At 38.7% G+C, this 17918-nt stretch overlaps 1 protein-coding gene across 3 annotated transcripts in view; it reads left to right on the plus strand.

Moving 5' to 3' along the window:
• FTO (FTO alpha-ketoglutarate dependent dioxygenase) overlaps nucleotides 1–12930 on the plus strand; it is a 220233-nt gene extending 207303 nt beyond the window's left edge. For 2 of the 3 annotated variants that reach the window (XM_071756935.1, XM_071756936.1), the window contains one exon: nucleotides 12654–12930. In XM_071756935.1, the coding sequence (XP_071613036.1) occupies nucleotides 12654–12804 (151 nt within the window). In that variant the 3' untranslated portion in view covers nucleotides 12805–12930. Of the gene's footprint in view, nucleotides 1–3354; nucleotides 3509–12653 lie in introns of those variants that run through there. The other variant, XM_071756937.1, reaches the window with a different exon arrangement.
• Nucleotides 12931–17918: the final 4988 nt, after the last annotated feature.

Below are 17918 nucleotides of genomic sequence, written 5' to 3' on the forward strand. Positions count from 1 at the left end.
TGGGTAGCCAGGGAGGCCTTAAGGTTTCCCAGGTGACCTTGGTCCTGTAATGCACTGTAAAGGGTTTTCTCCATTAATAGTCTGCTTGTGAGAGCTGGAAAGGTGACTTGTAATACAGCTGCTTTTTCCTGATTCTTCTATAATGACATTTTGAAAAAGTAGATGATGCCTTCTGACTTGGTGTCACCTTGTATGTTTTGGTGATTCCAGGATGCTTTAAGAAAAAAGAAGTAAATGAAAATATACGTATGCTGTTTACTTACATTTTCATATCATGAATATTTTTCATAAGTTACATGAAAACCTTTGATAATAATTAAAGTTATGTGTCCATGTATACATTTTCACCAATTCTCTTTTCACTTAAACCTGTGTGTAGTAAAAAGTTAGAACTTTACTATAGTAAAAAGTTAAACTGCCTATAAGAAGTGCAAGAGAATGGAGAATATGGATGCCTGGAAAGGTTTTTATTCCCTGCATCAGGGTTTTTCTCTCCACACTAGCACTGGGTTCAAAGCCTAAGCTAATACTTTTGGGATTTGACAATGGAAATCTTCTGTCTTTTTTTATTCTCCTGGAGGACCCATTCCAATTAGAATGCATAATTCTACAGCAAGATATATTACAATGGATTTTTAAAATCTAACTCAAACTAAGCTTGTTAAAGAATGGTTGTGTAAAAGTTTGAACATTCTTGTATTTAGGATTTTTATGTCAGCAGTTTTGACTTCTATCACAAGTTACTGAATTTTTTTCCTTTTATCCCTGTGCTGGCTGTGTAACTGCATGGTTTCCAGGCAGGAATCTTTTCTTGATTTGAAGATGTCAGAAATGAAGAATATTCTGTTCCTTTAATAGTTTGTCCCAGTGTGTGATTGACTTAATTGTAAAAAACAAGTATATTTGAATTTCTCAGGGTTCCTTTTCAAATTCCATCTTCCTCTTCTAGACAAGGAAGCTCTTTCATACAAGACATTTTCCTCCAGTCTATCAGTTTTAAATCTGATAAGTGAAGCAAATTGAGTTCATCATCATCATGTATTTTCCAGCTGTCTCCTCAGTATCTTTTCTCTGCTCCCTTCAATGTGCTTCTAAAAAGCTGGAAACAAGGTTATTCCATGTTACTCTCATATTTGTCTACCTTGTGAAATACAGAAGGATTAGGTACTATACTGGGAATTCATTTTGAGTTGTCCAGGATAATATCAACTTTGTTTTCATGTGTAGTGCTTTTGAGCACAAACTCATCAATTTCCCAGTCATCCTTTTCCTTGTATTTGCATAGAGTTCTAGACCATGTTTAGTCCTGATCATGAAGTGACCTGGCAGGGCTGTCACGTCCTCATGTTTTTTGTCTGTATCAGTCTCTGTGCTAGCTGCAAAAATCACCAAGTAGCTGATATTACCATTTATTTTTGGAACCCTGAGGGAAATGTGACCAATACTGGCCATGGAAGTGGTCTCTGGAGGAATTCCTTCTGAGGGTCACCAGTCAGTAGTGAGGCTCCCACTGGTGTTCATCATTATGTTAGAGGTCAGCCATTGCTTCCTTGTGCTTTATGCTCTGCTGGCATTCAGTGCTACCTGGGAAAAAAACAGAAATAAAACCAAACCCATGCTCTAGCTGGTATAAATCAATCAGTTTATTCTAGCAATTGAACTTGTAATCTGAAGGGGTTGTCTAACAAGGTTTGTTTTCCAGAAAAACACATACTAATTGGCAGTGTTTATGTATTTGTATGAGGTGTCAAGTGAATCCTGTCCCAGGTTTTGTATTTCCTAATGATGTGCTGCATCCCTGTAGATACCAGGATCACTCCAGTTCCTTTGTCATGATAGCAGCATTCTAACAGTCTTTGTAATTCCCAGAATTCAAATCAATGTTATTGGGCCACAATTCTTCAGTCTGTTATAAATTAATAACACAGGATAGTGCCAGACATTACCATTTCTTAGATGTTAATTCACATTGCTAACTGTATGCAAAAAATGGGTACTCCTCTATGTTTGTGTGTGTTCTGGAGCAGGTTGAGATTTAAAAAAATAGGTCTGAACACTGCTAAAAGCTTCCTGGTACAGCCCTTGAATACTTCTACCAAGAGAAGCAGAGAATAACACCCTTCATTGTTTCTGAGTGAAAAATATGAAAGGCAGCAAGACTGCCAAATGGGATTTTTTAAGCCCCAAAGTTTTCATAATGCAAAGCAGCTCTCTTGAAGCTCTTCTGAACCATCCAATTAGAAAGATCACAAATATCTCTAGAAGGCTGGTACCTGGTTTAGTTATGAGACAAATGTAAATGAACAGTATTTTTTCTACATCTTGTCAGAAGACAAGAGAAAAGAAAAAAAGAGCAGAAGTGCATGAAGCAGTCTCCTCGAGGACTTGAGAACAACTTGTGGTTCCAGTGTGATTTCACCAGTGTTTGGCTAGGCAGGCAAGTCAACATCAAACTGAGCCTGGTAAACTCATTAAGGCTGGGGAAAAGGAGATCAAATTGATAACCAATTAACAGAAAGCAGCTAGTGCAGGCCTCTCAGGCCAGCTGTGAAGGGATTGGATTCAGGTTATTTCCAAGGGAAAGCTGAAAGAAAGCAACAATGTTCCATGTGCTCGATTGTAGTGAAATGCCAGAAAAACTGAAGTGAGTGTGGTAAGGACAAACTCTATAGGGGAACATTCAAGCAAATGGCTTTTCATCTTGCTGAGGAATGTCATTAAGTCCCCTAGATGTTCTTACTGGCACTTGGATAAACTGGAGAACATGTAAAATTTCCCTGTAGAACTGCACATATCTGAGAAATGCAAACACCAAATTAATAACTCCTCAAGAATACTTAGGAAAAAAGAAGCATGGACACCTCCTGTTTGCACCAAAAAGAGGATTATGCAGCCACTGCAAAACCCTGACTCCCTAAATTTTACATTGGGTTCTTGCCATTAAGACAAGCTGAGTAATAGCATTTGAGCAAAGAAAAAGATGAATGTGTTCTTTGCATTTCAGATTAGTATAATCACAATATTATCTGAAAAAAACCAAACCTAAGTGAAAGGGATATTAGGTTTGTTGCTTGCTCAGGGTGTTGGTGTTTCTTGTAATATAGGAAGAGAAGAAATTTTGTCAGCAGTTCATTGAAAGGAATGACCAATGTAGCTCAGCTGTCAAGTACTAAATTAGAAAAAATGGAGTCTGAAACACAATACTCATAGACAGAATAAAACCTATGGAAGGCCAAGACCATCCACTTCTCATGAAGTTTAAATAACTGTTCTTTAGCAGACACAGAAGGAAGACAAAACAGCAGGTCTTTTGTGAGAGAAATTAAATGAATGCTTTTCATTTTGCACGTCCAGATTTCCCATGAGTCTGCACAAAGTGCAGAGGGATGGACAGCTCGTGGAACCCAACAAGAGAAGAGTCCTCTTTCCTCAGGCACAAAAAATGGCACCATTATCAACAGAGTTTGGCAGTGTGGCTCTTCTGTAGGTTACCTGGCAGAAATCACTGCCAGGATGTTACTGTGATCCTCTGGTACTTCAGAGCACAGATAGAAGATCCATTGCAGGTTGAACTGGAGAGGATGGATCAGTGTAGGGACTGGCAAGGAAAGGACTGGCGTAGGGATAGGGTCGCTACCTCAAGATCTCTAGAAAATTTGGAGTTAATCAAATCTATGTATACAGTTGGGCAAGAAGCAGTGATGTGAAGACCATCTTGAGGGACCCCACACAGTGAAGCTTTTAAGCTTGTGCTGAACTTGAAATACATTTGAAAGTTCCACTGAGCTAAATGAGATTTAAGTATGTGACTATGCATTCTGCTCAGTCCTGATAGAAGATTGAATCAGGTACTTAATTAACTAATGTGAGAAGTTTTGGAATTCTGATGTGATGAGAGAGAAAAGCATTGCAGGTGAATCCACACAGCAGATGTTAGCTTTTCTGATTAGCAAACTTCTGGTTTTGTAGCCAGTGTATAATAAAGAATTAGGCAAGAGAAAGTGCAGAAATGTTTGAGAATGAATTTTAATTGTGCCTTGCAAATACTAATGAAATAACCCAGCTGAACTGCTCCTAAGGCATTGGCACCATATACTTTATTATCACTAGAGTGTTCCCTATGGCAATAAGTTCATCTAAGAAGAATTCAAGAGGAGTTGCATTATCTATTGAAAAGCAATTTCTCAGTTTCTATTCAGGCAAGATAGTTTGTGGAATAGCTCTGAAGTTTACTCCGAAGGCCATTCCAGGCGTCCGTAGATCTGATGATATTATGTTACCTCTTTCGTTTCAAATTCACAGCATAAGAAGGAAAAAGAATGACATAAATTGGATGTTAGAAGAGTTCTGAAGATAGACATCAGAAGAATTCAAGAGTAAGAAGAGAACTCAGTATTATTTGTTATTTTCCATCCTAAAGTAAAAAGAGAACAAAGCATCAAAAGCATCAGTAGTGAGAGATAGCTCAAAGCCAGGACTCTAGATCATAGCATATAAAACAAGTGAGTTGGCACCGTGGAAAGGTCTAAAGTTTTAGTCTGTGGTTTAAAGTCATTGATATTGCAATCAGAAAGATTCTTTGTACCACAGAAAATAATATAAGGTAGCTATAACCATTTGTAGACATTTTAAATTTTACCTACTAGTAGCATTTTGGTACCCACTTGGGTGAAGAAGTCTTCATGGTGCAGAGAGAATTTAAGGACACTGATAGAGTTTTATAGGTCAGGATCTTGCACTTTTTTAAGCACTCAATGTCTGTGAAAGTTGGGTAGCATCAGATGTGTGTGGTTTATCATGTGTTTAAATTGGCTGAATGTAATCATATTCCATAAAGACAAGTATATTCCTCCTGTCTAACAACTTTAAATCATCGTTTAGTCTATACTGAAATTCTGGTTGGTGTTAAAAATATTGCAGAATTATGTTAATTGCAAAATTTTGAGGTATATCACTGTACTGAACTTTCACACTGAATATCTTTTCTTAATGCAGTTGAAAATATGTAAAGAAATACATTTATTCACATTGTATTTGGGTGATGGTAATTGTTTATGAGTTAAAGTAGAAAACAATATTTAACATTTCTATATAGTGTTTCAGTTATTTGAAATGCAAAGGGTAAATATAAAAATTCAGACGTCCTGTTTGGTAATCAGAAAGATTTACTCCACTTACAGACATAGAGAAGCAGCATACTGAGCACATTGCTGCCACATGATTTTTATTTGTGCCTGGGTGTACTGTAGCATTTCCTGGGACATAAAGTCTATTTTTCTGCCAGCACTGGAATTTTTTTTGTGCTATGTTTTTATAGTAATTTATCCATAAAGTGTCACTGAATAAAGCAGCAGCCATGGAGAAAGTCTGGAGCAACTGAAATGTGATTAGTTACAGGAGGCTTTTTTTTTCTGATTTTAAAATTCTTTTTTCTCTTTTTTAGCCTCTATGCCTTTCTTTTATATCTTTTCTCATTTCCCTATTATTTGTTCTCTCCTGCTTCTGTTTGGCCTCATCTTGACCTAAAGGAAACTGTGTTTTAGGCCATAGGATTGCATTGCTCTTATAGTATTACTTCCAATATATGTTATAAACATTCTAGTTGCAGGCTACAACCCAGGTACACAACACTGCGGTTCTGCAGCACAATAAACCTTTTTTGTTGTTGTTCCCTAAGCCACTCAGAAGTACAGTGTCATATCTTTTGGTAGAAAATATGGAGTAAGTTCCTCATGTCTGTGTGTGTGTGTAAAAGTATCTATGGGTAGTTGGAGAGATGTATATATGTAGGCACATGTATTTATAGCACAGGTTTTAGTCATTATAATACTGTATATTATATATATAGTATATATTACAATTAAGCCAGATCTTAATTTCAGTCTGCAGAGCATTATTCTTGTGGTTGTTTGGCTTCCCCATGTGGTGCTTGCTATCAGTCTTTCCTTGTTCTCTTTTGGTAATGAAACTGCAAATTCACTGGAATGGACCAAAGCTAATGAGAGCTGCCTTTTAGGAAGAGTCTGAGAGCAGCCAGACAGCAGGGTTCCTGGGAATCCATTCTGTTTCCCTCCCTCCTAAACTTCCATCAAAGGACCATCCCATGGAAAATTGGCTGTGGAGTCATTCTTGCACAGCTTTCACTGCAAATACCTGAGCTCTCTGGTGCTGTTCTGCTCCCACGTGCTGCCCATTCTGTGTCACCTCTGCTTTGGTCCCAATGGAATTTAGGTGGGGTTGAGGCAGGAAGTACTTTGGACTGAAAGGATTATGTAGTCTTGATGCTGGAAAGATCCAGCCCGGTTCTGTTGAGCCTGGTCAAGTATTGTGGTTACTGTTAGATGCACCCCATTGTGAGCCTTTGGATTTTACTTTCCACAGAGTGGATTGTCATACAGCACTTGATTTTTATTAATGGGAAAAGTTGCTTTATGGAAAAACACACACTCAGCAAGGAAAACATTTTGACTTTTTGTGCAGGAGGACAGAGCCTACAAACCTGAAGTTCTTTGGGAAATGGGGTTGTTTACTTTACATGAAGGGGGATTCAGTGGAAGGGCCATCATCCTGCAGTGTCATTTGTAACCATCCTTGGCTATGTGACATTCACATAAAAGGAGTACAAAAAGTAGAGTGGACCAGCAAATGATGCAGGAAGTGCCATTAGCTTTTCAGGCAGAATTATTTTGGAAAAAAGTGTCTTACAAAGGAATGTGACATAAATGTGTGGCTCAGCCCCAAATATTTCAGGAGTCTTAATACTGTCAAGGGAAGACATCTGTAGCCCCCTGGGAAGTAGGCTGTGGAGATTTCTTTTTCTCCTTTTCATTGTTTTTTGTTTCCATTTCCTTTTCCTCTCTTTTTCACCATCATTTTATGCTGTTCTGCACAACAGAGAGGAGCATCTGGCCCCAAGTAAAGACTCAATAAAATAAGTGGGGGAAGTTCACAGCTCCCTTGGTACTGTTACGTCTGTCTGTCTGGTTGTGGACTCAACAAGATAACCATGCATCAATTTATATTGTCCAGGCTATCTTCACAACCAGAAGTGCTTGAAACCTTATTTTAATAGAAGCTTAGATTCTGGAGAATACTGTAAAATCTCTCCAAAGGCTCCAAATCAGCAATTCCATCTGTGTTTCTGCAAATGTAGAGGAACAATGCCCCAGCTGATTATGCAAACAGAATGAAAATAGTTATTTTAAAAGTGCATAAAATCAATACTTTGGGGAAAACAAGTCAGCTGTGTTTATACTCAGTGTAGAGCAGACATTTTGTTTCTTTGTCTGAAAAAAAAATCATAGGAAAGCAAGGATTGCAAGTGAAATAAAGCGACCGATCATAGAGTGCAGCAGAGGGGACTGGAACATCAGATGCCTCAGCAAAGGCTTAGAGCATTTTAAGTTCCTTTTGAGAGAATATAAATATAAGTTATATTGAGGTTTATATATTTCTACAGTGTTTGAAGTCAAAACCAAATATTCTCAGTGCAGAGGGAATAATCCACATACTATTGCTGATCATGAAAAGTATATAACAAAACCCATGTCTGTGGTGCTGATAATTTACTCCTAAATGCTGTCCTTTTTGGATTTATGGGTTTTTTTTGTAATTATTGGTGTGAACAGGTGTTCATATAAATATGTATTAATGTTCTTCTCATGCAGAGAGGATACATTGCTTATAAATGTATTCTATAAACAGGAAACAAAAGCATCTGAGAAGCAGGGCTGAAAAGGAACAATTTATAGACCTATAGGTTAAATTGGATTAAACTTCATCTTTCAGCAAATGCTGTGTTATTTATTCAGTGTTTCTCTGGGGGATTTCCCAACCCCCTACACTTTATAGAGAGTGGTGATGTTTCTTAATTAAAAAATCAAGCAAACATGGAACGGAGGCTGCCCCACACAGCCCTTCTCTTGTGGGAATACGAAGTGCCCTGATTTTCTCATGGATGGACAGTTTCTAGGTCTGTAGGATGGCAGCCACAGAGGAGAGGAAAGGCTCAGCCCGGGGAAGTTGAGTTTACATCAGACATCAGGTGCCAGCACTTTTCTCAGTGGCTTCCCAGTTGCTGCAGTGCCATCTAGAAGGAGCTCCCCTTTAGGAGGGTGGACTTGGTGGCCATGGTTAGAAGGACATTGGCAGTCTCATCAGAAGTACACAATCCCCATTCTCTAGCTGAAGACACTGTGCAGCAAATCTTTATCCCTTCCCATACTTTGTCAACTAAATAGTTTAGACAGGCTGAGAGACTTTTTTTTACAGATTTCAGTTGAACTGCCAGGCCTAGGCAGCTGTATTAGTGCAATCTAGGAAACTGGGCTGTCCACATCAGCTCCTCACCCTCAACACACCAGTGCAGTCTGAGCCACAATTAACTCCTAATGATCTGATTTGACTTCACTTCTGTGGAGCAGACAAACAGTGCAGTGGAATCCAGGGGACCCGAGTTCCCAGTACCTGATTTAGGTGCCTAGGTAATAATTCTTCTTTGCATTTATCACATTCATCAGAAGAACCTGAGGCTGCCTCCTGGCTTCTATGCGTTCCTGGTCCTGTCAACAGAACAACAAGTATCTGCTCTGAAAAAAAAAAAAAAAAAGCATTTTAAGTATATTGATACTTGATACTTAGTAGTTTCAAAACTTAACTGTTAGAAAGAAGACTGTTTTTCAAATCAATGGCTCAGGCATTACTGTAAAATATATCGATTAAAAACAAAGCATAATGTTAGTCATTTAGTCAGTAGAGTGATGCAATACTGAAATAAATTTATCCTTTGACTTTTGCATTAACCTTTTATTGACTGCTTGCATACTCATAATTAACACACACTTTAGCAAGCGTGGTTAATTTTAGCATTGTGATCAGTGTCCTCTAATGTAGCTGACACCCTGATCATCAGAATGTCAGTGCAGCCCAGGGCACCATAGCCAGGGATCTGCCTGTGTACACCTGCTCATGGTGAGATTGGCCACCTTCCCAGGGAAAGAGTCCTCTGCTATCACACAAATACAACACTCATACAGGTGTTTGGCATGACTTGGTTGACCCTATTCATGAGCAAGTCCACTTGGCAAAAATGGACAGAAAGGGGTTCAAAATACTGTGCAGTCGACAGGGTGGAGTTATGGAGAATGTGCACCACCACAGGAACTAATTGCTCCTTGAGAATGGGCTTTTTTAATTGGCCTGGCATAGGTCTTGATTGGTGTAGCAGGGACCATGGGGTTCTGTCCATTCTGCTCATTTTTAGACAAATCATCCTTTCTTTAATATGTTGGTGAACGTGTATTATCACAGGGTTGGAGCTCAATTGCTCAGAAATATATTGTGGCAGTTTTTCTGTTCTGCTGCAAATAAGGTATGAAAGATGCCTCTTGAGTTGGCATCTGTTCTGTATCTCAGAGCATGTGTTATTTGCCCTCTTAGCACATTTTGTGCATTCAATATACACAATCAGATCCATTCTCTTTTGGAAGTTTGACTTTATTAACTCAAATAAGAGGTTTTAATTTAATTTATAGTATTTTGATTAACTTACAGTATTACAGTCTTGGTTCTTTCTCACTACGACTGTACTTTGCTATTTGCAGTGTTTCCCACATGGAGCATCATAAGTTCTTTTGTATCTGGAAAAAGATAGGATTTCTGTTTATTCTCTGCTATCATTGCTAACTTGTGTTAGGTATCTTTTCCCAGATACAAAGGCATTTGAAATAATTCATTGCAATTATTTAAGTGCCTTTGATTGTTCTGCTTCAGTAAAAAATGTGGCCATCCTTTTGTGGGATCTTCAAGTCTGTTACTGGGCTACAAATAATGAGCATTGTGGCAACAACTTCTCCCACAAAAGTTTATTAAAATCAATACCAATATCCTCATCTGGAAGGGGCTGCTCTTGCAAATTGACTCTGAAGTCAGAAACCCATGATTTGGAAGACTCCATCCAAGCTGGTGGGTGCCATTCAGATGAAAAACCTTATGACCTGCCAGGTGCAGTGATGAGGGCTTAGAACCCAGCCCCATAACTTTAAATATGAGCAGCTTGAATTGACTTGGATATCAACTGGATCTGGCACAGGGATTGCAATTTTGATCAAAGGAGGTGACTCACAAAATGTAAAAATGTGTCATTCGCTGCTCTTCTTGTTACTGATATTAAAAGAAAAATAAATAAATCTTGGACAGAAAGACAAAGGGGCCATGGGATTGCAGAACTTGGAATACTGAAGCTCTACTTTCTCTGGTTTTGTACTTTTGCTCCATGCTGATGCATTTCTGTCACCAGACTTTCGCAGGAAGTCTGAGGACCTGGCACACTTCCATTCCTCTGATCCCTCACCTGGAATATGATGTGGCTAAAACTTCCCAATTGCATGGAAGTTCAGGCACATGCTTAGCTTTGGGGTGACCTTTTAGGGGTGGCTCTGTTGTTAAGATAAAATAGAGAAAGGAAAGTAGCAGCAAGAATAGTTACCCATGGAGAGCTATCAGCATTGTTGTGACTGCTGCCTCGTTTTCAGGAGCAGGAATTCCCAAACTCCAGATGTCAGGGAAAACCTGGTCAATTCATTTGTGTGGAGAGCAAGGGAGAAAAGAGACAGGGAAAGTGAAAAAGGGCTCTGAAATGGTGAAGAAGCTAGAAGTTGGTATGGTTTTCCTCTCAATGAAAATTCTGCTGTAAACAGCAGATGTGTGTGAGGGAGAATGTTATTATTATCAGTTGATTTTGCAGACCACATAATATGTCTGCAGTATTTACTGGCTGAGCTTCTTGATTTGTCATCTGCAATAATCTCTACATGGTTAATTTATCCACTTTTAGATTGAAATGCTTAAACTGGAATATCTTATACTACCCAGCAAATTGAGTGTACTATTTTGTGCCAGGACAGAAAATAAAGCAAGATATTTTAAAAGCCTTATAGAGTCATGCTGTAATTAGTTTCAGCTTCTCCTGCATATTAATTTTCTCCTGTTTCTTTATATAATTTGGAAAATGTCTTCAGAACATGATGGCACAATCAGTTAAGTACCTCTCAGAACTCATACACTAAACTGCATTTGCTGTAACAACTATTATAAAGCAGGCAGCAAAACAAATCCTCTGTTATTCTGTACAGTGCAGCTTATCAATGCAAACAGTTTAATATTTATGCTAAGAGGATTGTCACAAGTAGCTTCTGTTCCTTTAATTCTTGTTTTAAATAAATAATGAGAACATTTAAACACATTACTCTTCCCAGGGCCCTGAGGTCGGCTAATCTTATTATTTATGAAGTGATGTGCTACATAATAGTACTTAGTGCATGTTAACAGATGCTATTATCAGGGGCTGATGTGGAGAGCTGAAGATATATTGGAATGTTACGTGTTAATACTGTCCTTGTAGTGTAATGCACGATGGATTGAGTGCCCAGGATGCTGCTGCAGCAATTAACCACACACCAACATGGGTGTAAAGCTGAAGTATGTTTTCTCCTGGGGATTCCACTGCCATTAATAATTCCCAAGAGAAGAAGACATCTTTCATCTGGATACAGTCTCTTCCAGAAAGACAAGGAAGTTGTGTCTGTCAATATTTTCAGAGTTCATTTTACAGAGATGAAAGACACATCTGTGCTTAAAACAAATTCTGTGCTTTTGTAGAACATGAATTTAAAGAAAAAACATCTTACAAGAGATAGAAGAGTGCTTCTATAATATGCATTTTATCTCCTTCAAGAACTACATAGAGCTGCAGTATATACCAAAATTCATTGTCTTGCCCCAGTGCAAACATTAACTAATTAATCAGCAACATGCAAGTTGTTTGAGTGGAGGCAAGGGGAAGAGAGGGGAAGAAATCCTCCTTCAACTGTGACAAGTTTGGTTTTTTTGATGCAGCTTGTTGTACTGCAGCCTAATTTAAGAGATGTGATTGCCACTTATAAAACTTTCCTCTGCAGGCTGCAGTTCAGCTGAATATTATAATTAGACTTCACTGGTATTGATGAATAATCCATTTAATAAAAAACATTGTAATTTAAGCTTTTTCTCTGGGGACTAACATACACTAACCTCTTAATTTAATTTTATTGAAGTTTTGCCCACCTATTCATCATTGGAAGTTATTATTAACCTCCATTTCCATTTATCTTTATAGAATTTTCTCTTTTTATATTGCCTTTTTCAGAGCTAAGCAGGTTGATACACTTGTAAATCTCCAGAATCTACAAAGCTAGTCTGACTTCTTTAATATTGTTTAATCTATCCCCCCTGACCTTAATGCAGTAAATTCAGTTTAATCTTTCTCAATAATCTAGTAATACATTGGGAACCAGCAAACATTTAAATCTGATAATGGTTTAATCACATACTTTAAATAACAGCTGAGATAATGAAAAAATAATTCACCATATAAAGGTACACTAACTGAGTTTTCTCTGTGATTGGCTTTTTGAGAAATCCCTATAGAAAATACAAAGTCTACAACAGAAATCAACTTCACTGTAAATGAACAATCCATTTAGTCAGGAGATGTGGTATTTCTTTTTTATTATCATCTTTCTCTTTAAATGAATGCACAAATGTATCCTTGCTGAGTATTCAGTTTCTTGATACAGTTTTACCCAAGTAATTCATCTCCTTACCTTTCTTTTCAGATGCCAGTCACAAGCAGCAGAGAACTTGCCAGAAGACCAGAAACCAGAATGCCATCCCTTCTGGACAGATGAGGACTGTAACATGCCTCTACCATATGATCTTGAGGACATAATTGCTGATCTACAAAACCTTGTTCAGTGGGTAGAATGACAGGTGACCTATCAGCCTGGAATTATTGATGTACATCATTTGGAGAGAAGCCTTTTAGCTTAACATAAATCTTTTCAGCTTTATAGTTCCTTGATCAGGTGTTATTTAGTGTCTCAGTTGCAGGTTTTGCTGTTACTCACACATTACCTTAGTTACTGTCTCATGATACAAAACATGAGGCCCCAAAGCTACAGAAACAGGTGGCTTTTACCACCTGTAGCCAAAACACCAACATCAGCTCCTTCCTCCACCAATTCCCATTGACCCTACAGCCCATAGGAACCTGTGTTTTCACAAGTTCCTTCAGTGTCTAAATTTCTGCTTCCATGGGTGCCTCTGGCTCACACCTGTGACACAGTGGAATCCATGATCTGGGCATCCTAATGAGAGGGCAGCTTGGGGTGAGCCTGCTGGATATCTCCAGGATAGAGCTGAGCACACAGTACGGTCACTTCTTTATCCACTACAACAGAGGTACAAGAGGTGGTGAAGAAAATCCTTTGTGCACTGGCTTCTTGTTTGAGAGGGGTTTTTTCAGATGAGGAACTCTGGAGGAGCATCCTGACATAGAGCCCCAAACTTTCTTGCTGGTTTTCATCATGGCAATTGAGTAAAACTGGGAGAGATTTCCCATGGCAGTCAGTACCTCCAGGGCTCTTTGGAATGCAGAATTCAGTTCCTAACCATCACTTTGTTTCTGCATGTTGTGAGTCCTGTTTGGAGGGCATTGTCTGAAAAGCTGATGGGCCTAAGGAAGAGTTTTCATCAGGTCCCCTGGTTTAGATTGAGGCTGTGTGGTTGTGTGTATCACAACATCTGTGGTGATCTAGTGAGATCTATGAGAACATAACCAGAAAACTATCAGAAATCAAGCTCTTTATGATCTGTTTATTAATGACATGCTATAAAAAGAACAAATCTATGTTGGATAGTATAGGGCATTCCTGAATGAGAGAGATTTTAGTTGGTTAAGTTGCTATTTTAACTTGAGCTGGTTTATGACTTCTCCTTTGCCATAAAAAGCAGAAGAAAATCATATTATGGTGAAACAGCACTCTGTGTTACCACTTTACCACTACAAAAGAACCCAATAAGACTCAGAGCTTGACGTTGCCACTAAGAAATGAATATTCCTCCTGTGTTAATCTTCTGTTGAAAGCCAGTGTTGAGGCCAGGGGTACCCAGAGCATACCCACAGAGTGTATTTGTGAAGCACTCTGCGTGATGTGAGGCTCAGACTGCCCAAAATTGTACTTTTGACAGTATAACTTATGCCAGACCTCCCTGGAGCTAAAGAAGCTGTGCCAGCAAAAAATCAGTTTTAGTGGTATAAATCTGTGTCCACACCTACCAGCTTTTGCCAGGACAGTTCTGTCAAGTCCATATTGTACCTCTAACACCTCTGACATAGCTGGGCCAGCAAAAGGAGGAAGATCTGCATTAAACATTTTCATTGTCATCCTGGACTCCTGCTAAAGCTGTTAGCCACCCTGTAGAATGTAAAGACCCTCTGAAGAATAAATTACTATTTTAAGTAGGTTTGGTTATATTATAACCTTGATCCACACATTCATCTGTTGTCTCTTGTGCCAGAGATTTCTTAACATTTTGAAGTACTATGCTATAGGCATAGCTTTTTTTTTTTTTTTTTTTTTTCCCCTGCACTAGCTAAAGCTGGCTTTACCAGTGGGCAAATAACATATATTTGGATTAATGCCACACTAAATACTGTTTGCTTTGGAGATCACTAAGAGAAAAGCTAGCTGAAGATATGGGAATTCTGCTTTTGAACAGACACTCCTCACAGAAACAGAGATTTCCTTGGAATTGAGCACGATGAATTCAAACAAGCTAATGATGTAGCACTGTTAACACAGTGTTTGAGGGGACTGTTTGTTTGTTTATGCTGTTGCTTTATGATTATTTTGTGTTTAATTAAGCACTGCTAGAAACCGTGGGGATCACAGTATTGAAATGAATCTGACAGCCATAAAGTGTAGAGGAGGCACATCAGGGTTGTAGTTTGTAGCTGCAGTGGAGGCATAGCTATTAAATATAATTGCCAAATAATTATTTCAAGCAGTAGTGAAAAAAAGAAATCACTGGGTTTTTTCTTCTATTCGGAAGTTGCTCACAATAATAGAATTTTAAAAAATACATGATTGTAAAATCATGTCTATGGTGCAGATTTAAGCTGGTGAATTAGCTAAAGTAGTAATGGCCTCAGTGCTGTCAGATCACACTTATTTAAGCCCGGATGCCAATGACATAGAAAAATGAACACCTTTGGAGTGGATAAGACCTGAGATTCACTGGCAAAATACCAATAACCAAGTGGTTAAGGAGGATTAATGTTCTGTGTTGTATTCCAGTCTCACATCATCTAAATCAGTGTAACGTGATTGAGTTCAGTTGAAATACAGAAGTGTAAGAAGGTTTCATATCTCCAGAGCCCACAGGAGTTGATAGCAAAGACATGAGTAAGGTTGATGGAACTGTTTGAAGCATGCAGGAATGCCAAAGGGTACCCCAAGAGGAGAACATGGTTAAAGGTAAATATCTATTAAAAAAATGAGAGATCAAGTATAAATTATTAGTGTGTTTTGATTACATATTAGAAGCAGACAAATACTTTGAAGTGTTATTTATTTTTTTTTTCATATATTTATAATTTATCTCATGTTGCAATGATACTTCAGCAATCGATTTATATTCCAGCATTAGATAAACCATTTCCACTTTGGATGAGCTGAAAAACACAGCCTCTAATGGATGTTCTGTGTATAGCAACTGATTGCCCAGTCTGGATGCTGAAGAGGAAGGAGGATCAAGGGCAGGTTTTTTTTTGCAGGGGAGAGGTGAGAGCATAAATTAGCTTCTAACATTAGATTCAGTGATTCTTCTTAAATGGTGAAGTTCACGACTTTGCTTACATTTACTTTTCATCAACCATGAAAGAATTAAGGTAAAACAGTTCACTTGCACATGTGTGTCAGGCTAAATGGATTACAGAAGATACAGATCTGTTTGCCTGTCTGCACTTGCCTTTAGACAATATTCATCAATTTTACAAAAGCTACTGACTAAACATGGAAGCAATACAAATTAAATGCTCAAGGGAAGGGCTTTCTTTAAAGAATCTGATACAGAGTTTGTTGTGCACTGATAGAAAGAAAATGTTGGCAGAAAATTAAAAACTTATATTGTTTCTGTGATTTGGGGGATGAAAGGTAAAGGCCGTTTTTAAGTCTCTGGTAGAAAACTGCTGTGTTATGCCCTATAATTGGGAATGTTTTTATAATGCTTTGTTCGTATCTCTGCATATGAAAATATTTAGTGCTGCAGGTTCTGTCTTGTGGTAAAAGGTTATGTAAATAAAAAATATGAATCTCGGTACAGTAGGAACTAAAGGCATCGTGCTTGTGCTCTGAGCTTTACAGCAGATTTTTATTATCTAAAGTGTAAATAAGAATGCCATGAGTAATCACTGAGGGGAAACATGGAGAATGGATAACATGCAGCATGGTAGCTATCCAAATCACTTGTCTTATTATCATCTAGGTACAGTTTTAGTTCCATTGGTAATGATGCAAATACACTTCAAAATCATACTGGACTTCCAGTGCCATAACAATAGAGAGGAAAAAAGAGACTAAAAAAATACCCAAATCCAGGAAAAATGGCTAAAATATTGTAGTTTGTTTAGAGTGGGATTTGGTGCTTTCTCCCTTACTGTAGTGCAGTTCCATGGGTCTTTTTTCATGCAGTGGGATCTGGGCTAATGTGACAGAGAGAGAGTCTAATCGGGGGAGCTGTCTCTGAGCTGGGATGAGGGGAAAATAATAGACATGAGATGCACATGAGATGGAAGTGATGTGCTTTCTTCATGCCACAACTTTATTAACTGAGCTCATATGGGAGTCATTGAGCAGTAACTTGTACAGTGCAGGTCAGGATCTTTCCCTTAATTGTTTCCATCTGGTGCAAAATTAATGTTGGCTCCTTAACCCCCCTTATGCCCCCCACACCTGGTCTTCAGCTTTTTGTAGGGAGCTGACCACTTTGCAGCAAGGTTACAGAGATGGGAAGTGTGGTTGTTCCACTGGAGCAACAGGAATGAGAAACCCTGGAGCCCAGCTTCACCCTCCACCTCTGTGGACTGAGTACCTCCACCCAACATGTTTCCCATGGGAAATTCAGGTGGCTGCAGCTCATCTTCTGAACAATCCCTCCAGAATGGGGAGCTGCTATGGGGAAGGGGCAGACAAACAAACAGAACACTGCAGTGAGGTTCTGTGTCTTAAAAAAAAGCATCCACTGCACTCCTTACAGCAGTGAAAAGCTCAGCCTTACACTGCTCTGGCATTAGTGTGCAGGAACTGTTAGGCAGTGATGAAAGACTGGAGCAGAAACACTGACATTCTTTGTTTCTGAGGATTCCCAACCTGCCTGGTTCTGGCTGTTACCTCACCCCACCTGTAAGGGCAGAGGCAATCCAGAATAGATCCACTGTTCTCTTTTCTTTCCAGTCCAAACTGAGACTCATCACCTTCAGTGTGACTGGGCTTGCATCTTCATTTACATTCATCTGTCCTCTTCACCTTAGCCTGGGGGCATTCATTGAACAAGAGAAGGTAATTGCAAAAAGACTGTACTGAGTAAGGCTGCAGAACAGGTTGAATAACATGTCAAATAAAAGCCAGCAAATAACTGATAAAATTACCACATTAAAATGCTGATGTTCAGCTGTGAGCACTTCACACATGACATGAAAGCTATGAGTTCTCTTGTTGCTTTGGAGATAGCATTCATAATTCACTTGGTAGAAGAGGATGCACTATGCTATGGTTTACCCTGTCTAGTACTCCACTGGTTTTACAGTGTTTGGCCATGAGGAATCAGAATTTGGCCACAAAATTGTTCTGCTCCTCCCCCTCTGTATCATCAAATGCTTGCTTTCATGCCAACACATCTTGGTCTGATTAGTCTCTTGATTAGAGGCTAAAGTAAAAAGTCAGGTGTATAGGATTCCCATTATCCTTTATTTCACTGCTTCTAAGAACAGGTCAGATAGAGTTATTTCAGTGAAAATGTGAACAATCAACTTCTGTTTA

The sequence above is a fragment of the Heliangelus exortis genome, chromosome 13, assembly GCF_036169615.1.
Source record: "Heliangelus exortis chromosome 13, bHelExo1.hap1, whole genome shotgun sequence".
NCBI lineage: Eukaryota > Metazoa > Chordata > Aves > Apodiformes > Trochilidae > Heliangelus > Heliangelus exortis.